Source organism: Sceloporus occidentalis, unplaced genomic scaffold, assembly GCF_023333645.1.
Source record: "Sceloporus occidentalis isolate IW3139 unplaced genomic scaffold, rSceOcc1.0.p SCAF_7, whole genome shotgun sequence".
NCBI classification, from domain to species: Eukaryota; Metazoa; Chordata; class Lepidosauria; order Squamata; family Phrynosomatidae; genus Sceloporus; species Sceloporus occidentalis.
Genome location: NW_028316987.1, coordinates 44,178,421 through 44,200,629, shown reverse-complemented (window position 1 = coordinate 44,200,629; position 22,209 = coordinate 44,178,421). Strand labels below are relative to the sequence as shown.

Here is a 22,209-nt window from a genome sequence, read left to right as displayed (position 1 = left end):
GCAGTCTCAACCCCGTAACCCACCCGAAACCCGGTTTGAAATGGGTCCAGATAATCCGTTTCATCCAAGATCGATTGAAGCTGGATTGCAACCGCCCTCTCGATCACCTTCCCCCAAAATGGCAGCAGCGAAACTGGCCGATAATTATTATGCATCAGGGGGTCGAGGGAGGGCTTTTTTAACAGCGGTTTTACTATGGCCAATTTTAAGCTGGATGGAAATTGCCCGTCCCTCAAAGATGTATTTATAATCCGGTGTAACAATGAAGTTACCACCGGTCCCCCCTGAGCCGCTAGCCATGAGGGACAGGGATCGAGAGAGCAGGTTGTCTTCCGAACACTTCCAAGGATCTTGTCCACATCATCGGTACTAACCAACTCAAACTGATCCAGTTTAATAGAGTTCACGGAGGCTCTGGACACCTCTACTCTGGATTCTGCCCTAATGCCGGCTTTAAGACCTTCGCTTATCCGAGAGATTTTATCCGCGAAGAAGTTGTTAAATTGGTCACAGCAGGCCTTAGAAGGTTCAAGGATCTGGTTCGGGGCAGGAGGGAGCTGAGTTAGCTCCCTGACTACCCTGAACAACTCTGCTGGACGCGACTCCGCGGACACGATACGAGCACCATAGAACGAGTTCTTAGCTGCTCGTATCGCCTCTCTGTAGTCCTCCAAAAGGCGGTCTAGGAGAGTCTTGTCGGCTAAGCATAGGTGTTTCCGCCAGCGATGCTCTAGCCGTCGCAGAACCCGCTTCCTCGCTCTGAGATCTTCCGTATACCAGGGCTTTTGCTTGGAAGCAGGCCTGAGAGGGCGCTTGGGAGCGATCCTGTGTATAGCCCTAGAAAGACCGGTATCCCAGATACCAGTCAGGGCGTCAACAGAGTCACCGTCATTTCCAACCATGTGCCCCTCTAAGGCTTCCTGGAACCTTTTGGGTTCCATCAGCCTTCGAGGGTGGACCATTCTAATACATTCTAATTACAGTATCATACATACATCCTAAATATATTTGCATATACAGTCGGCCCTCCATATCCACAGATTCTTTATCCATAGATTTAAGAACCCATGGCTTGAAAATATTCAAAAAATATATAAATACCAAAAAGCAAAGCTTGATTTCACCATCTTATATGAGGGACACCATTTTACTATGCCATTGTATTTAATGGAACTTGAACATTCAGAAACCAAACCAAACAGATACCAAAGGCCCACTGTGCATTGTTTCATGTGGTTAAAGTGAGGTAGAATGTTACGTTTTATAAGATTTTTTTTTAAAATTAAAATGTAATTTTAAAAAGGAAAACCTGGGGCTTCTCCTTTCTTTTCTCACAGAGCCTTGCCACATTTACACCATGTCTTCAGCATTTTAAAAGGATGCAGGCAAACTCCACAGCCCATTTCTGCCAAAAGGCAGTTGTTTGGGGGACAGTGGTGTCACCCCTCACTTAGGATGTAACCCGGTGCATCCCATAAACACTGCACACACACACCCTCAGTGACACCCCTGACTCATTGGAGCTCATGAGTTTGTTGTTGTTGCTGCAGCAGCAGCAGCAGCAGCAGCAACCACTACACTTTTTGCATCCCAGTTTTTTCAAAATGGCCTAGCAAACAATAGTATGACAGGTAATTATGCTTTGCATAATAAGATTGTCATGTTTATTTCAAAAATTTTTTCCTTAAAAGCAATATTTCAACTCCCCCTAATTAGTCAATCCAGTATCCAGTGCAATCTCACCTCCCAGATGCATTGCATGAAATTGTGTTCAGGAGACCTCTTCTGGTGACTCCCTGCATTTAAGAGACTGCTAGATGGATTGACTGGTCAAATGTTATTCAAAAATAAAAAGTGAAACCACTAGATATGTCCAAACCCTTCAAAACACTTGAAGGAGCTCATTGGATCCTGGGTTGGTATGTTGCTTCCTGCTGTTGATGGTTAGTGCAATCCTATGCTTCGACTTCAAATCCTGTGCTTATTTGTTCAAATGATTCCACTGGGGCTTCCTCCAGTTAAATCCACATAGGAGCTCAGTTTCCATGTCCCTGCAATTAAAGCGAGGCCAGATGGTGTGTGCCATGATGACATTCCTTGTACACAGCACTCAAACAGCACTGCACACGAACGGTATCATAATGCCACACTGGGGTGCTTATAGCACCCTTGTATGGCGCATATAGGAGCCACATTTCGTGGCTCCTTTTTACACTAGGTTGGAGGGCGTGGCATGCAATTGCCATGTCCCCAACCCAGCGCTTCCAGGGGTGACATATAGCTGCCCCTGTTGAGCTGTCTGTATACCCCCATAGTCTGCCAAATAGCCTGGACCTGAGCCATATAGGGCTTTGCAGATTATAACCAGCACATGTTGCTTCTCATTGGGTTAAAAGATGGCCACTTTGGATCAGCAGATAGTGACAGATAGATAGACAGACAGACAGAATCCTTGCAAGAAGAAATTTATTCACATTTTGCTCTTCTGTATCTTGCAGGTTCTCATTCCTATGACTCGCTGCAACTCTCATAAGGAAACTATACGCGGGAAGGTGAAAGTGAGACATGCTGGGATATACATCCTGATATTTGACAACACTTTCTCAAGGTTGGTGTATCTGGAATGGGTGGGAAAAGATGTCCATATACAAAAGACAGATGGAATTTCCTCTGTCAGAATTCCCAATTTTACACTTGGCCACCTTAGTTTGAAGTTAAAGAAGTACAGTTGTAACCCTTTTGGAATATGCTGTCATGTCTGAACAGATGTTTCAAACCTATTCTTTCTGAAGTTTTGCATCCAGATATTTGGTACAGCTTTGTTTTTTCTCTCACAAAAAGGTCATGCATTGAACTTCTGACTTAGTCAAAGGCTGCAAGCACACTGCAGAAATAATCCAGTTTTTCACCAACTGTTGTGTCTCAATGCTATGGAATTCCAGGATTTGTAATTTTGTGAGACATTTAGCCTTTTCTGTCAGAGAGTTCTGGTACCACAACAAACTACAAATCCCAGGATTACATAGCATTGAGCCATGACAGTTAAAGTACTGTCAAACTGGATTATTTCTGCAGTGGTAATCCACCTTTAAAGTCTCGGTCTAAAGGGGAATAGAAATTTTGGTTTTTAAAAACAGGTGTTTTGCTCTTTTAGATGGCAGTCCTAAGCACATTTTGTCATTGTTATGAGCCTTCAAGTCAATTCCAACTTATAGCAACCCTATCATAGGATTTTCTTGGCGGGATTTATTCAGAGGAAGTTTGCCACTGCCTTTCTCTGAATATAGCTTAAAGCACCAGGTATTCTCTGGCAGTTTCTCTTCCAAATACTAGAAAATACTAGCATATTAACTATTGCTAATATGACCCTACTTAGCTTCTGAGCCCAAGCAAGCTCAAGTGCATTCAGGATGTTTAGATTATCATTAATTACTCTTGATGTTTTAACAGCAACTGTTCAGTTTTAAAGGAGTTGGGGTATGGTTTTAATTGAATGGTGATGATGATAATGATATTTTATAAAATCTCATACATCACTTTGAAGGAACAGTTTTGCCCAGAACTTGGAAATGTTATGTTTAGACTATGGCTCCCAAGTATCCTCCATCCATTGCAGGATTCTGGGAATGTAGTCCAAAAACAATATTTCCAAACTCTTTGTATCTTAAAGGTCAGTAGATAAATCAGGTAACTTGAAAATCAGGTAACTTAAATCATACTTGAGAATTAATTATTTTGAAGTCGATGAGATTTATTTCTAAGCATACAGATCTTGTTTAAATACTACTACTACTAATAGAGAGGCAGTGAATAGTAATAGTTCAGTTGCAGCATTGATTTCAATAGGGCCTATATGCAGCCATTTTTTCCAAGATGAGTTTACTTTATTGTTTCAGCTCAAGTATTGTTTCTTCTTTTGTTGTTTTTCCCTACAGGTTTATCTCAAAGAAAGTATTTTTTCACTTAGCTGTTCAACGCCCAATAATCTACGATGGAAGTGATTTTCCATAGCCTTGAATATATGTAATATTTATATACTGTATTTTTTCAAATTATATTTTTAAAAAACACTATTTATGTACAGTAAAAAGTTCCTGGCTTCTGAAATCAAGATGCCAATCCATTATAAAACATAGGGGTAGCCTTATAACAATACAATATTTTTTCCTTTTTCTTTCTTTTGAGAGAGGATAAATGAGTTTAATAAGATATTAAAATGGATATTATTTCATGGAATGTAAAAAGGATTAATTCGGCTCCAAAATGTAGAAGATATTTCATTATTTGGAAAAAAATTAATATGATATAATTTGTCTACAAGAAATTAAAATCAAAAAGGGGAAGAAAAATATTCAAAAAATAGGAAATTTGGGAAAGAATTTTATCAACTAATCCAAAAGGGAAAAAAGGTACAGTAGGCCCTTCTTATACATGGATTTTTTATACACGGGTCAAGCACCCATGGTTTGAAAATGTTCAAAAAGGTATAAATTTCAAATATCAAACCTTGATTTTCCATTTTTTATAAGGGACACCATTTTGCTATGTCATTATATTTAATGGGACTTGAGCATCCATGGATTTTGTTTTCCACAGGGGATCTTGGAACCAAACCCCAGCGTATAACAAGGGTCCACTTTATAGTGCCATATGTTAAAACATCAGTTACAGCTAGAGAAATTTTTTCAGATGGAGAAGGACATAGTGGAAATTGTAGAAATTGAACTACAAGAACAAAAAATATTGGTGGTTGGAGTTTATGCACCAACTGAAAGTAAGAGTAATTTTTATAAGAAATTGAAAAATGTAATAATTCTAAACAGTTCAAAACAATTTAACACATCTTTGAAAACAAAACAAGGAACTGTGCCATGTCCTTTCGCTTTGTTTTATTCAGCGTTTCAGATAGTACGCAGCTACTGAGTGAAGTAGTGCCCAGGCACTCCTTGCGTTTATGTTTCCTTTGAGGCTTCTTTTGGATTGAAGTTCCTCTTGGCATGTTTGCGGCTCTTTGTTCGTTAGTCGCCACTCCGAAAGCACAAGAAACGGCGGCAGCGGCCCTTCCCCCATAGCTGGGAAAGAGGCCTCAAAAAGGTCTAGACTGCCTGTCCTTCATTCCCTGGTCCCAAAGCCACAACTTATTATTTATATGTACATGAGAGCACTAATATTACAGATGTGTCTGAAGCCCTATTAGGGTTATGCAATAATTTTTTTAAAAAAAAAACACTTAACATGTAAGCACTTACAAAAAGAAATCTAACTTTTATAGAAACACTAATGATTCTGGCCTACATGCCAGTTGTTCACAAGCCATTTTGTTTATCTAAATGAAAAAAATAGCTATGCAGTGGTGCATTTGGTGCAACAGTGGCGCACAATCAATATATACATTTTCAAAGGGCTAAGAAATATGAAATATACTTTTGATGTGCTAGGTAGGAAGTTTTATATGAAGATTTTAAAATAGTGTTGCTTCTGCTGCTAGTTATTTTCTATTAAATGCAGCAAAAGAGATGGAATTCAAGTACAGCTCTGCAAAATCAAAAATTATTATTTTTTAATAGCAAGGGTTCAGTCTAGATATGTTCTACATGGAGTTAAACTCCAGGCAGTATGTGGATGGTCGTCGCACAAGATTTTTGCAGAGTGATTCTTCATGCCTTTCTACTTCCCAAACGCAGTTTATTGCTTGTGATCACAACCATACATTGTGTGAAAGTGATTCTGGGCCAGCTAACTGTTCAGCTAACTTGGGACGTTTATAAAAATATACCAGCATCGATTTGTTCCTTGATGAAGAAACATTCTCACTCTTCTAGCAGCCCCAGTCCTTTGAGGTAAAGCATATTTCACAACTTGATTGGCAAGTGAAACCTAAATGTAGATGTAAGCTTCATTCATTTTGGTGAGATTTATTTCCATAAGAACTATATAGAACTAATGTGTAGAAAAGTTACTTATGAAGACTGCAGCTTCCAGGATGCTGGAACATTCTAGAAGCTGTTGTCTTATAAAAGCAAATTTGCTGATCAAGGTGGTGATATACAGATCCAGTTATGAAATGAGTAAAACAAAGTGTCTAATTTTAAACAACCGAATATGAATGTAGATTTTTTGTTCTAATTTTATTTTACCATTTCATAATGTAGCAAACTTCATCTAATAATGGTATATCAGTTGGCCCTGGTAATATTAGCAAAATGATCCTGTAGTATTTGTTTTTTAAATGGCCACATTTTTTAAACTCTTAAATGCTGTTAGGAATAAAACAGGTCTGAAGTTCACTAGCTCCAAAACTGGCAAATTGCTGACTGTTTTCACTTGTCACTTTCAGCCAGTGATGTGGAATGATGGGAGATGTAGTCCCCCAATAGCTGAAGTGCCCCCAGCTTCCAAACAGGGTGGGTATATCACACCTTATTTATATTATGGTTTGTTAACAACTACTTTAACAGACCACACACTTAATTTGAAAGATACTCTGAAATGAATTAAGTGTGTGTTTGTCTTTCCCTTATATATTTTACTCCCATATGAAAAAGGCTCAGGCTGTTTCACTCTTTAGACTCATTAAATTACAATACAAGCCATTTTAAAAAAAAGGTTTCCCAACTATTCTGGCAAGGAGACTGATTCATGATGAGAGTAAAGGAGGAAGGTCCTCCAGTTCCTTTGTTTAAGAGATGCTAAAATGTGTGGGGAGTGGGAATTACTATATGATGGAACTGTAACTCACTTAAGCTATTCATAATAATATTTTTCACAGACAGAACATAGGGTACACTGGACTTACTTTTCTTCTTCTTTTCCTTACTTTTCCCTACAAATCCTTGCTCTGTACTTGTTCTTCTAATCAAAGCTGTGTGGCATACTGTTGGGGTTTAGTTAGTTGTATGATACTGCCATGTGTTACCTGTGCACCTTTTGGTTGTACCAGCACAGTGTTCCTGCAATATGCCTATTCCTTTCTACTATGCTGAGATGTATGGGTTGCCTGATACAGTTAAAAATATTATGTAGAAGATGAAGTAGTAATCACAGAGGTGGTAGCATCCAAATTGTGCATTTGCCACTGAATGATTTAATGGTGTTGTTATTGAAGTGCCAGAAGTGTCTTTTATTTTGAACTGAAAAGCAATAGGAATTTCAGTGTTATAAGCTGAAACAGAGTTTGCCATGGACTGTGCAATATGTAATGGTTTTTGAACTGAAATCCTCATAATATTATAGTACTAGGTTTCCAGTCGACTTTGCTGTGATTTGAGGATGGATTGCTAATTTTGCAAAAGTGTGTTTGCTTCACAATTCAGATAAATATGGAAAGGATGCTGCCCATTGTTATCAATGCCAATTTATGGATTTTAAATATACATAGTCGGATGAAAGAAGAAGATGCCTGGGTATTTTTGTTTATTTGTATTTTACTGTAAAGCTTTAGTTTTGAATTATTTACTTTTTTAAAATACCCACAGAGAGTTGAATCCAGAGAAAGAGGCTTCTAATGTAAGATGCTTCTCTGAATCCAGTACAAAGAATCAGGGGTGGAGGTCGGGGTGCACTTTGAGAGCTAAACCAGCATTAAATGAAGACACTTACTAATAAACCTTATTGTCAGAAACACAGTGTGGCAGTGTTGGCTTCATGTCATGGTGTCCATCCCACAGTTGCTGCATCTCCAAAGTATCTTTAGGGTGTCCCTTTTCATTGACAGGGGAAACTCATCAATAGGTTCCCAATCATGCTAGTCCTCCAGATTTTTGAGACAACACAGCCAGAAGCATGTTGGTTGGTGGATTCATAGAGTCAACATACAATGAATAACTTTTCCAGGCTTTGTCCAAACTAAACAAAGCAGAAACTAAATGGTATAACTAAACAATTACATAGAAAGAAGGCTGTCCCTCAAAAGTCATAATCAGTGAGTTTCCAGTGTTGTTGTGTGCCTTCAAGTCGCTTCTGACTTGAGACAGCCGTAAGTCGAACTTCGCACAGGGTTTTCTTGGCAAGATTTGTACAGAAGTGGGTTGCCTTTGCCTCCCTCTGAGGCTGAGAGAATAAGGTCAGCCAGTAGGTTTTCATGACTAAGCCGGGATTTGATCCCAGCTCTCTAGAGTCTTAGTCCAACACTCAAGCTACTACACCGGCTCAGTATACAGGACAGAAAATTATTGATTATGAAAATGAAGATTGCTGTTATTCAAAGCTGACCTAATGCTGACAATCCAGCATAGTTCAGTTCATTGTCCTGGAGATAATCAGTAATGAGTAGCCAGTTAGCCCATTTATCAGATTCTTCAATTTACAGTAGCAATGTTTTACAGATGTCTTTTATGGCTAGTGTATACTTCAGTAAGGATAATGTTCATCCTACTACAATATGGGGATATGTTGCCCCTAAAATGTTGCTGAACTACAACTCCCATCATTTTTCACAATTGGCTGCATTGTGGGAACGTAATGGGAACTAGAGTCTAAGGACATCTAGACAGCCACGAATTCCCATCCAAGTCCTCCATTTAGAAATACTGCTAACAATGAATTACACGTCAACCATTCATTCATTTCTTGCTGCTAGAAATAAGGACATTAAGCTATGCAACCCACCAAGATGTATGTCTCACTGGACAGAGTAGGATTACATGTTTTACCCTTTCAGTTTTGCTGGACAGAGGAGACTTTCATCTAAATGTCATGCTTTGCAAAGACAAATTTACCTGCACAAAAAATAGGATATAGCTGGGTTTTTCTTCTCTTTCCTAGATTTTTCAAGTACTTGTTACTGAAAGTTGGCTTGTTAACCTGAAGAAAGATACTATGCAAAAATAACAATGAAAGGCTTTGCAAAGAAACAAAACTTATCAGTAACAAATTTTGGACTTGAGCTTTTGTTTTCTAGTAGGAATCACAGAATGGTTTTATTAATCCTCAGACATAAGAAAATGATAGAACTTTTATATCTGCCAAAATTATTATGTGGCAGAATGACACCAAATTTCAGCTGATCTTATGCAGGGGAAATAATCACTCATGTATATGTTAAGTATGTACATTTTTATGGATGCAGATGGCTTTTGTATTGGAATGTTTCTGGATGCTTTTTATGCTCAGGAACTAATTAAAAACCTCTATCATTTCAAGTGACTGGTGTGTGTGTTTTTATATTATTAAATAGTTCAGATTGTAAGGCTGACGGAACTCCAGAGGTTTGGATTCTTTTTATCATTAACAACAATAATAACAACAATAGTAAAAGAAATGGTTGTTGTTGTGTGCCTTCAAGTCACTTCTGACTTATGGCATCCATAAGGTTTCTTGGCAAGGTTTGTTCAGAGGGAGTTTGCCTTTGCATTCCTCTGAGACCGAGGGGCTCAACATACCACCCCTTTGGAACAGCCTGCAGCCACCCCTTTCCTCGCCAGATCGGGGATCCCAAATGGGGAAGACTACCAAAAGACTGGGCTATGTCTTCTCTGGGGAGCCCTTATATGCTTCTCAGGTAGACCAAAAGATGAATTTTTGCTTCTAGCTTTTCTGCTGGGTGCTCCATCTCTGGACAACCAACTGAGCTGCTGAATGGCTGACCTGTCTGTCTGTAGGGAAGCTGCACTAGTTGTGAGTTTCAAACAAGGAATATACACCAGGTGATGAAGATGGTGGCCATTCATCTGCACAATAACTGTCGCTAGCAAAGGGAGTTCCCAGTATGCCTGTTTTTTAGACCTTAGAATACATATTAGCACCTAACAGCACAATTTTACCAAGCTGAAATATTTCTGTGACATACAGTTGAGTAATACCATCAAAATTCTCACTACCAATGTTTTCAAAGGGATAGCCATGTTATTAAATGGAAAGTATAAAAAGGAAAAGGGGAGAGGGGAAAGAGGAATCTTACAGCACATTTACAACTGATTAATTTCAGCATGAGCTTTCTATGTCTTTAATACATTGGTAGCACAGTATTAAAATCACAGTATTTTAACCATAGTTGCACAGTAGTAGGAGTGGGATAAAAATTTTGCTCTTATCAGTACATCTGAAAAAGTGGACTGATAGCCCCTAAACTTCATAAGAAAATGAATCAATCTTAAAGGTGCTACTAGATTCCATTCCTTCCCTTGTCACCTTTTTTTCTTTTTCATCACCTAAGTGCAGGCTATGTAGCCTCAAGACCTATACCTGATACACTCTTATTCTATTTTTCCCTGGTTTGCAATATTAATAGGACTGCATCATTTGCAGAGACTGAAAAGGTTACTCCTTTGGATTGCTGATTCATGATTCAGTGATTTATAGTCCAAATAAATGATGTTTTCAAGCTCTTGTAATGTGACCTTAACTGATAGTGATTGATTTTTTAAAATTTAAATTGCTTCTATATAGTTTCACTTTTGAAACCGAAGAAAGTCCCTTTTCTTCTACTATAAATTCTTACAGGCAGGAGCAAGGTGCAAATGTTACTTATTAACTGGTGTTGTCCCTGTTGTGTGCCCACAAGACACGTTCAGGCTTACTTAATGTCCAGTAAGGCCAGTGTTCATCCAGGAGGTCTTATTTGTTGAAGTCACATTGACAACAAATTAACACCAACAAAGTGTCCCATCTACCTGGAGAAGGCCTGTGCACTTCTTCATCACCTCCCAGCAATCTGCATCTATGACAATGGTTCCCAAACTTCAGCTCCCAGAAGACCCAAACAACTTGATCAGCAGTCAGGAATTCTGGGAGCTGAAGTCCAAATGATCTGGAAGAACAAAGTGTGGCAACCACTGGTCTATAATGAAGCACTCAGGGTAACCAGGCATCCTTCTTTTCCAGGACATGTCCTACATTTTAGCCTTCTGTTCAGAAGGAATTCAAAAACGTCCTTCATTTTGACCTTGACTGAAAAGCATGAATTCATATTTATATGAGTGCTTTTAGGGTTTGTTTGGTAATGTCCTACATTTTTATTGAATCTCCTACACTTTGTAGTGTCTTTTCCTCCTTTGCAGTTAAGACATCAGCTGACAGGTCTGAAATAAATACAAGATCAACCTAGTTAATTTCAACCCACACTGCAACATATAAAAATAGCAGCAAAATCATCTGGTGACACAAATTGCTACTAAACTATTTCTAGATCAGTTGGGATGCCACCTAGTATGCCAAGTGTCCAATAATCAAGCCTTATTATTATTATTATTATTATTATTATTATTACACCTAAAGACGAAGAAATTTATGTTTGCAGGGATTATTTGGATTTTAAAAAAAATAGAATGCTAAGGTCAACCAATCACAGTCTGTCACACACACAAAAATACACTTGGAATTAAGAATTCTGAGCCTATTATTTCCATTGTGCATTTATTGTGCGGCTGTGCATTGTGGATCAATACACAACGAATGTTTGATTGTTCCTTTGGCAAAACATTTCAGTCTCCCGGGACATTCCATCTCAGACCTCAGAACAGCAGTCCTTGAGCAAAAGAACTATAAAGGTAAATTGGAAAGGGAAACAGCAGAATTGGAATTCATCCATAAACTACTATACCTCAGCAATGGATTGAACAGGGACAATGGCTTCTTGGCTCACTACACACATTTCAACATTATCTGACCACATCCTCAGGGGGCATCCTACACTCATCTATTCTCCCCACCTACAGGTTAGTTTCCAAAGCCATATATACTGGCCAGCTCCCAATGTCTTTGTTCACTAACAAGCGTAGTTAAAACTGGACTTGCTACTTCATTTCCAAACACAAAGGATTTTGAATTTGAATTGACATTCTCATATGCTAATGGCATATATATATGTATGTCTGTCCCTGGTTTCCACTCCACTAAATACATCTGAGGAAGTAGACTGAAGTCTATGAAAGCTCATGCTGCCAACTTCTTTTAGTTAGTCTCAAAGGTGCTACAAGATCTCTCTGCAAACCGATTCATCAGATTAACATCTTTGATAGTGCAGTGTTACAGTTCTGCAATGAAATGCAATGTAACTGAGGGATAACTTCATGAGAGCAAAACTACAGTGCATCTTAATGCAGGCTATGCTGTGACACATGTACAAGATGTTAATAATGCTATATAGGTTGTTAAAAAGGTGTTGATGATCCAGTGGTGTAATTTTGTTGGATGCCAATGCTTTCACTGAGAATGACACCTCTCCTTTAAGACCCCTCTACTGGTAAAACCTGCCAAGGAATTGGGTAGTGCTCTGAAACAAATTTTGGTCACTGTGAAATGTTGCAAATGTTACTTCCAGTAATATTGAATGCCAAAGTCCACTGTTACATCTTGGCCACAGCTTTAATTATTAGGTGTCCATTTTGGGCATGATCTAGCTAAAACTGCAGAATTCTGATACCCAAATTTGGGTGCATAATTTGGATTACAAAAAATGGTCCTCTTAGGTACTAGTTTTAGAGGTTGACACAGCTTTGGCGGGGATAAGGAGCAGAGCTGATACCTTTCATTGAGCTCTTACCCCCCTCTGCCTGGCCTGTCTTTTAGATTTTATCCACTGTTCATACCTAACTATAAGAATTGTTTTAAAAGTGACTCATCTATCAGCGAGAAAAGAATTCTAACTGATCGATAATGAAATGTTCATTAGCCTCAGAACCCAGAGAAACCAAATTATCTGTTGTCATGTGTCTCTTAGAACTCAAGATCTAGAAGTGAAGCAGTAATAATGAAAGTGCTTTACAGAAGTTGGGGTATTTTTGAAGCTTGTTTCAAATTTTTTCCCACAGAAATCGTCACATAAAAAACCACTATAAGGCTCAAAGCTTTCCCCCAAAGTTTAAAAGAAGTTCATGGCCCATAGATGGCCTTTCAGTTGTATACATTTTTTTTTTCTTGGCCTGAACTTTGAGTAGATTGAATGCAATAGAGCAAAGTAGACTCCTGTCTCCAAGGAACAATGCAACATCATATCTGGCTATCCTTATGGCATGTACATCATGACTTCTCAAAAGGTAGCTGTGCAGTATCAAGGGAGAGATAAGAAGTGTTCTTCATGAAAGGTGAGTTGGCAAGATTCAACGGTACAACTAGATCATGAATCTCTTTATTTTGGGCAATTGGCATACTCTCAGCCCACCTGAAATCAGTGGGATTTAAGCAACCAAGGCTACATTTTTGTGCCCATTTATATATGGGTAAGCACCACTGATTTCAGAGGCATTTATTTCTGAGTATAGGTTTGTGCTTTAAAGCTGTAATCTTATAACACTCACCTGGCTTTAGGTCCACTGAATTCAGTGAAATTGACACATGGTCCACACATTGTGAAGTTGAAGGCTTTTATGGCCGACATCCATAATTTTTTGTAGGTTTTTCGGGCTATGTGGCCATGTTCTAGAAGAGTTTATTCCTGACGTTTTGCCAGCATCTATAGCTGGCATCTTCAGAGAACGCATTCTCTGAAGATGCCAGCCATAGATGCTGGCGAAATGTCAGGAATAAACTCTTCTAGTTCCACACATTACCTGGCATCATGGCTAAATTTGCCAGCAAGCGGCCAGTCAACAAAGAGCTATAGCCAAATTCTGTAACCCCTTCTCTCTTATGAATGGTCCTATATCATTTCCTTTTTCCCAGGCAGGTGTTTGTCTAATTCATATATTATGGGCTGAATCCAGACTTACACATATTTAAAATAGACCCACTGGAATCAATGGAACTCAGTTTAATAATGTTTAATGACTCTCATCAAGGCAGTCCATCTAGTCTAAGCAGGACTAAATCTAGACCCAACCAAATATTTGTATATGTAAAAATTCAGAATCATGTATCTCCTTGTTAATCTGATTGCACCCATTATTAATCAATGAGCGTGTTGGTTCCCTTTAAGTCCAGTAAACAGGCATTTGACTGAAAAGTGAAATGTTTATTCATTATTTTGGAATTGTCTTTCAGTCCAGAATGGGTCAAAAACTAATTTACAATTTATAACTTTTATTATTTATAAAAAATATTTTAATATCATGCAGAGCAAAGATTTTTAAAACTTACAAAATTGTACCTAAGATGAACACAACAACTGATGAGACAATGGGAGCATTATTATGACTTCTTGTCCTATCCTTTTTCCCGACAAAGTACTGTGTGTTCCCAAATAAATTTATTAAAGCATCAAAGATGCAGACACAAACTCCATTTTATTCCTGCCATTGCACTGGTGGTGTAATTTAAATGAGTTTAAAAACATAAAATTGAATGAACTTAAAGCATTTCCTTCTTTTTGAGATCAATGTCGGCAATTTGGGGAGCGGGCAGGTTATACTCATATATTTGGATGGAATGGCAGTTGTAAGGAAAGGGAGGTAAATTTGGGATGGTGTAACAGTTATATAGTTATAGCTGACGTATACCTTACCTATGTATTTGACAACTTAACTAATGTCTATGGCTGCTTTAAAGGATATTTGTTGTGGTGGTGTGCCTCCAAGTCATTTTTTACTTATGGTGACTCTAAGACGAACCTATCATAGGGTCTGCATGGCTTGTTTCTTCAGAGGGAGTTTGCCATTGCCCTCCTCTCAGGCTGAGAGAGTGTGACTTGCCCAAGGTCACCCAGTATGTTTTTATGCTGAAGCAGAAAACTGTGCCCTGGTCTCCAGAATCGTAGTCTAACACACAAACCACTACACCATGCTGTCTCATGTATGATTATTGTGTACCTACAGCCAGTGTACTGGTTAAAGTGTTAGACACTGTGAGACCAGTGTCTAACACTTAATCCCCGCTCGGCCATGGAAACCCACTGGGTGATCTTGGGCAAGTGACTCTCTCTCAGCCTCAGAGGAAGCCAAGAGCAAACCCCCTCTGAACAAATTCTGCCAAGAAAATTCAGTGATGATGATGATGATGATGATGATGATGATTATTATTATTGTTGTTGTTTATTTTTATAGTGCTGTAATTGTACACAGTGCTGTACATACAAATGGTCAAACCAATAAAAATGAAACCTGCCAATGGCGTACAATCTACAAAATACGTATAAAACAATAGGTAATAATATAAAATAGAATTGGTTAAAATAAGCAGTGATAGGGTGGCCTTAGGGTTGCCAGAAGTCAGAAATTACTTGAAAACACACAGCAACAATAACCAACATCACTGCCATCTGACTAGAACCTATGCAGGTTTAAGAGCATTTGCAAATACAGTACTTGCAAATGCAGTATGTAATATTTTAGCTTCATTTTTTCTGCAGATCATCCTAACTTTTTCATTTAGGGTTTGTGTGTGTATGTGTGTTTATGTGTACATGTGTGTGTGTGTGTTACTCACAACAGCTTCATTTCTTCCAACCAAAAATTTGTGGTTCAAATGTTGCTCCTTTATTTTATATATATACAGTATATTAGGCTCTTCACAACTAATTAATAAACTCTCAAAGGAACACCCAGAAAAAATGCTAAAACATACCGGTTACTTTTTTTGTTCACTGGCATGGATTCAATTCAACAGCTTTACCTGGAACAGCTGACTGTTAAAATGTCAGGAAAGCCACTGGCTTCTCTGGAATGTGTCAAAACTCAACTTTTAGATATCAGAGAAACGGAAGGAGAAATCCTCACCGTCAGCTAAACCCCATTGAACTCAGTGAGACTTACTCATGAACAGACATGTATTACAGAGCTAGAGAGTTATAGATTTTATCATGGTCCAACAAACACCCTTGTAGCAGTTAAAATACTAGCAAATTCTGTTTATTGTAAGTTGTCATGGACTGTACCCCACTAAAGCTAGATTACGTTGGGTGACATCTGTGAAACCATTTACCAAATAAAACTTTATAGTCTTTGTTGGATTTGCTAAAACAGGCTAGGGCAGCCATGCTCCTAGGTTCATCATCATCTCTTATATATATGAAGCACTGAATGTGTTGTAGGCACCACACACACACACACCTCTACACAAAGGGTCACACATATTTAAAGAGCAAAAGGAGGTGAGATTGAAATATTTTGTCGAAATTGTGGAGAGAATGAGAAAGGGGAAAGGAATTAAGCTTCAGTTTTAACACACTGACCTGAGAGTAACTACTACTAAGCTATATGGGACTTATTTCAGAGTAGACAGACAGAGGATTCTGAACTTAACAAGCCCAATAATTCATTTAAAAATAGGAATGATTTTTAATAGCAACATGTAAGGAGGAGATAAAAGAGGGGAAAAATCTTTTTAACAAAAATCTTAAAATGACACAAAGAAAAGGCCTCCAAAATCAAAGTGTCCTGTAGACAGGGAAAGGGATTTCCAGTAGATTGACCTGCATAGGATAAAAATTGAGATTTTTAAGAAGGGGTCATAGTAAAAGAGTTTTTAATTTTTGATTCCCCAAACAATGCACTGCTAGACCATCGAGAGTCGTATCCTTGGCTATCTGTGCATTGCTCAGGCATCTTAACATGGCCTTGAGTAACACATTTCAGCATTTGGAAAAGGGTTTTGCGGAATTTCTGCCCGGCAAAAACATAGAGAAAAGGGTTCAGGCAGCTGTGAAGAAAAGCTATGGACTGGGTTAACTGGAATCCAAGATCAAGGTGATCCAACATTTTGCAGTCCTTTATGGCTGGAGCATACAGAACCATGGTTTTCACCAGCAAAACGCTATTGTAAGGGACCTGAGAGAAAAGAAAAACTAAAATAATGATAGTAATAATCTTGAACGGTTTATGCTTGGGAGTTCTTTTGGCTCTAATAATAGTATGGGCTACACATGTGTAGCAGACAACTATCACAAGAAAGGGAAGGAGAAATCCTATCACAATTTTCAAAGACAGGTCAGTGACTTTGATACTTCTGTTAACACTGGGAGGATAAATCATTCTGCAAACAGTAATATTACTAGACAGTTCAGTTTGACTGTAGATTATTTCTGGGATGCACAGAAGAACTGCCATGAGCCACACTCCAAAACAAATAAATTTGTGGTACATAAGCCTTTTTTGTTTTGAATACTGCACTCTCATTGGTCGAACTACCACAGTGTATCTGTCAAAACTGATGAACATTAGGAATAACATGCAGCTGTACAAGTTGATCTTATACATGCTGTTTACAATTTTACACATTAACGTGTTAAAAGACCATCCCTTCTGAGCCGCTATTGCCCAGAAAGGAAGAGTGAAGAGGAAGAGAAGGTCAGCAATTGCTAAATGGATCAAGTATCTGTCAGTTAGGTTCTTCTTGCCCTTGTATCTCCAGTAGACAAGGATGACAAAGACATTACCTATAGTTCCCACAAAGAACACACACCAGAAAAATGTTGGCAGGAAAGTTTGTGCAAGCAGCTTGACATGACGCTTGTCGCAGAGGAGATCCGACTGGTTAAAGGCATTGTCTTCTGAGACAAAAGCATTTGTTGGAGGCCAGGTGCTCTGAACCATCTGGAAAACACCAACAGATCAAAATTATACTCCAAGAGCATTTGCATAATGAATGATTTCTGTCTTTTATAAACATGACACACTTTTAAAGACTGGAACTAGAGAAATAGGCAACCTCCACTCTGATGCGGGAAGTAGTTGCATTGATACAAACATTTTCATTATTCATGGAGAATCTTACCGTGCTACCTAATTATCTTACCATCTATCTATTCATAATTAATTTCAGAAAATTATCGTGAAAAATGACTGAATTGTGGTAGTTTAAGTGGTTTACACTGAAGCGCGGCTTCTCCATCTTTCTAGTCACTGCACTTTCAGGACATCTCCACTACTATAATTCCAATGGCAAGGGGATCTGGCAGAAGATTTCCACAGAAAATCTCCAGGGAAGGGCAAATGGGTGTAGACCAGGAGTAGGTCTCCTTCTAGGTGTTTTAAAGACTGCAATTCCCATGGTCCCTTGCCATTTACTACCCTGGATGGGGCTGCTCTGAAATGGATTTCAAAGATATCTGTAGGGCAACCAGATGCCCAGTCGATCACTAAACTCTGGTCTCAGTAAGCCATACCAAGCAGAGACACAGACATATTTCTTAAGAAATCTTTCCATTTGTGCTAAGCTCAGAAATCAAAGCATAAGTATTTTGTAGCTGTTATTCTTTTGTTCACGTTCCTATCACTGCTAACACCCTGGCAGCCATGTTCTGCAGTTTCCAACCCGTCTCCCAAGGCAGTACATTGAAACGATCTATCTATCCATAGGAGTGAGTAGGGCATCCTTCCCAAACTGGTATCCTCCAAATGTGTCGGACTACAACTCCCATTGCCATGGTGGCTGTTGTGATGGAATTTGTACACCTGAAGGATTGGGGAGGCTGCCTGAAGGCATGAATGATTCTGGCTAGGTCCAAGTTTTCAAAGAAAGAGTGTAGCTGGCAAAAACTGATCCTTTGATGTAAGACCATCCAGAAATCTGGATGAATCACTTCCCAAACTATGAAGATGATTTTAAAGGGAGGTTGTAGTCTGATCCAAAATAAGCTGTTTACCCTTCCTTAGTAAAATTGATTCTACAACTCACCAAACCGTATTTATAATAAGGCATAATGACTGCCTTCATCATTAAAGCAATGTCTTATTTGACTCTCATTGCCATGATGATCATTGTGTGACTTCAACTATTTCAATAATACAATGACTACAGGATGGTGTAGCTACTATATTGGTATATCTGGAGTGTTTAATGTCTATATATCTGGGAATACACTCTCCTCCAGATGCTGGTCAAGGGGCTAAAACTAACCAATGCCCTCATGAATTATTAGGATCTGTATATTTATACTCACCATGATAGCCAGCATCTTTTGATCCCAATTCTTTTGTCAGTTGTGATTAACTCACAGCAATTTCTCTGCAAGAATAAAATGAGTATGATTTTCATATAGACTTTTCGAATCAAATAATAGCTTTAATATAATTCTGCTGCTTACCAGTGCACTTCTGTTTATGTATGGCAAGGGTGGGAAATTGAACCTTTTTGGACTGAAACTCCCTAGCCAGCACTGCCAGTAGTGAAAAATTTTGCTAATTGTGGTTCAGCAACATCTGGAGGGCCATAAGTTGCCTCTCTGCATTTTAAAAATGATGTACAGTAGTTATAGTTTCTACAAGCTAAACCCTGGGGTTTGTAGTTCCATGAAAATACTACAGAACGTTCTATTTAAATGGTCAGTCCATCATAAAGGAACGGCTCTTGACAGCAAAACAAGAAATCCAGCAAGATTCATTTAAAGTAGCCTTGGAAAAGTAGCTCATAATCCCCACTTTAAAATGATGAGCAAGCATTGTGTACCCCCAGATTCTTCTCTGTCTCAAATTAAACAGTGGAGGCTGTTTGATCTTGCATTTAAGAGGTGGCTGTTCAACAACGAACTTCATGCCACAAAGTCCTTGAGATTTTGATGCCATCACATTAGTTCTGCATACCACTGTTTGGTCATGCAGCAAAACATACATCAGCAGCTGATGCAAACCATGCAATGTGATATACATGACTACTGGATGCTAATTCAATGGAAAATTCTAATCTACTACCAAAGATTTAAAGTAAGATAACACTTTCTTACCACACTATGTATGTGTATTTATTGGCTTGCTTTATGCCATTGTGCAGGCAATAGGTCTGTGAATGGCCAATGCTAACAATGTAATTGTTGTTACCAGTATTTTCTGTGTTCATTTTTCCTCTGACCTAGAGTTTGGCAAAATTACTTTTCCAGGCTTTGTTCATTGAAAATCTGACAGCTCAACCCCATCTATGTGTAGTGTGTATGTAGGTGTGTATCTCATATTATGGATAATAGTTCAAGAATCTGAAACTTAAGCCATAACAAATTTTTCAGACTTAAAGGTGCTGTTGATCTCTTGTCTATTTTTGGACATGATGGTTTGTATTAGAATATAAAGGCAATGTCAAGCAATCTGTGTGTGGTCCTTAACCCAGAAAAATGCCAAAAGACAAATGAGGGTACAATCCTACATCCACATATTTGGGAGCAAGCCCTGATAGAAAATAAATTTTCATATATTGAAAGTTACCTAATTCCAGTAAGTACAGAATTAGCATCGACAAATAGCTATTTTATAAGCAATCTCCAGCAACTGTCAAGTTGTTAAGCATTTTCATTTGTTGTTAAGCAACTGTCAAGTTGTTAAGCATTTCAGTCAAGTTGTTAAGCATTTTCACAAAAGGAAGTGAAAAATGTTTTTTATACTAGCTTCCCACAGCAGCAATAAAAACCCTTTGTCTCCTGTAGTTTCATTAATACTGATCAAAATTACCATTATGGCGCATGCAGTAACCCCATTACTGGTTTGCTTTTTCCTGCTATGTGAGCAGTGTGTCATCTGTTCTAAACAAGCTGATCCTCTTTAAGTCTGAAATCCTATATTCCTTTACTTTAGGCTGCCAGGCTGCACTCCCAAAACCACTTGAACTGATATATTTGTGTTCACATTGATTTAGTGCCATTCCTGTCAGTTGCATTATTAAACCATTTCATATATGTATAATTTGGCATACTCTTTTGGGACATACACACCAATCTCATTCTCATAGAGAATGCCAGTCATACTTTATTTAGAGAAATTTTCTTCTGCTTGTTGCACAGCTGTGAAGGCTTTCATGGCTGACATCCATAGTTTTTTGTGGGTTTTTTGGGGCTATGTGGCCATGTTCTAGAAGAGTTTATTCCTGACGTTTCACCTGCATCTGTGGCTGGCATCTTCAGAGAATGTTGAAGATGTCAGCCACAGATGTTAGAGAAACGTCAGGAATAAACTCTTCTAGAACATGGCCACATAGCCTGAAAAACCCACAAAAAACCAACAACTACTATTTCAATCTAGAACACAGAATTCTTTCTTGACTGGGCCATTCCATGATATCATTGCAGCATACTTTTAAAAAGAACATTTGCTTTCACGTACAGTGCCAATTGTACGCTCATCCTGCCCATCGAACCAAATTACAACTTTGCTTCATGTTTACAGAATGAAATTAAGATTTCAAAGGGTGAAAACATACTTATTTGTGAAAATGTGGTGAGCCACTTGTAATTTCTCCACTGATTCTAGAACAGAAAAGCATTGTCTCAGTCACACTAAGGCCAATTTGAAACATGTACCTAAAATCTACTTAGATGTCAGCATTTTGCCCAGGCAAAACTTTGACAAGGTGTTTATCACAGAAGCTTTGAACGGTTTAAATATTTCTGGTTTCAGTGTGGTACATATTTGTCTAGAAGTTAAGCCCATTGAACATAGTGGGACTTGCTTTTGAATAAGCAGGCATAGAATTATCTGTTTTATCCAAAAGATAAAAAACAGAGAAATTATCACAATGGGTTTAGTTGAGTAGTACAAATATTCTAGTGTGTTTATTACATAGGTCTAAATCCTACTGCTTGGCCCAGATAGAGTGGATTTACTAGATCAATGAGACTAATGGATCCAATGATCCAGCTTTAGGTGGACTATTGATTGGATTTGCCCCATAGAAATTTGTCCTGTACTGCAGGATCATGCCTTAAAATGGGGATAGAAAGAAGCATTGGGGAAATCATATTTATATAAAGACAAGGCTACCACATGGTAGAAGATACTCACTTGTGACTGGTCTTTTACTGGGCTGGTCCTTTACACACTGCTTTGGTGAAGAACTTATTAAATGTGTATTGCGTCCAGTTGCCCCGCAGCATTTCTGCCATAGAAGTAAGTCTGCAGCAGGTCCTTTAATCTCTTGCTTGGGTGGGTCACAATCTGTGGTAAACCCCAAGTTCCTGCTCTCATTTTCATCTTATGGGGAGTGTCCCAGTACAACTGTGGTACACCTGTAAAGCTTTCGTTGTTGTTGTTGTTGTTGCTGCAGCTCCTGCTGTTAAACTTTATGTATCCCCAAGCTTTTCCCCAGAACTGGGACTCAAGGCAGGTTACATATTAAAATACAATACAATTAAAATATACAAAAAAAAACCCAACAACATTAAAATGGAAGTAAATTACCAACAACATTTTAAAGCAATTTAAAACATACAGTTAAAAATTATTAAAAGTAGTTTTTATAAGAACAGGGAAAATGGTAAAAACAGTACAACATCCTCATAACAGCCCTTACTTTAAAAACCTTGCATTTCCCAAAGCTTGCTTGAATAAATATTAATTATGAGTCAACTATTACACTTGGCCCTCCGTATCCACAGATCTTTTATCCACGAATTCAAACATCCACAGCTTAAAAATATTC

The 22,209-nt window shown here is 38.3% G+C and overlaps 2 protein-coding genes across 6 annotated transcripts in view; one reads left to right on the top strand and one right to left on the bottom strand.

The window, feature by feature from the left end:
* The window catches only part of FYCO1 (FYVE and coiled-coil domain autophagy adaptor 1), a 70,551-nt gene extending 61,411 nt beyond the window's left edge, over positions 1–9,140 (top strand). For all 4 annotated transcript variants that reach the window (XM_089532790.1, XM_089532791.1, XM_089532788.1 and 1 more), the window contains 2 exons: positions 2,499–2,608; positions 3,936–9,140. In XM_089532790.1, coding sequence (XP_089388916.1) covers positions 2,499–2,608; positions 3,936–4,011 — 186 coding nt within the window. In that variant the 3' untranslated portion in view covers positions 4,012–9,140. The remainder of the gene's footprint in view (positions 1–2,498; positions 2,609–3,935) is intronic.
* A 5,421-nt stretch (positions 9,141–14,561) lies between these two features.
* CCR9 (C-C motif chemokine receptor 9) lies at positions 14,562–22,209 on the bottom strand. 2 transcript variants are annotated; one of them, XM_089532787.1, is made up of 4 exons: positions 21,573–22,209; positions 20,992–21,037; positions 18,752–18,816; positions 14,562–17,402 (listed from the first exon to the last, which is right to left on the bottom strand). In XM_089532787.1, exons 3-4 carry the CDS (start codon positions 18,764–18,766, stop codon positions 16,308–16,310), a joined length of 1,110 nt encoding a protein of 369 aa, XP_089388913.1. In that variant the 5' UTR covers positions 18,767–18,816; positions 20,992–21,037; positions 21,573–22,209; the 3' UTR covers positions 14,562–16,307. The 2 variants fall into 2 exon arrangements, with proteins under 2 accessions (XP_089388913.1, XP_089388912.1); XM_089532786.1 differs by lacking the exon at positions 20,992–21,037.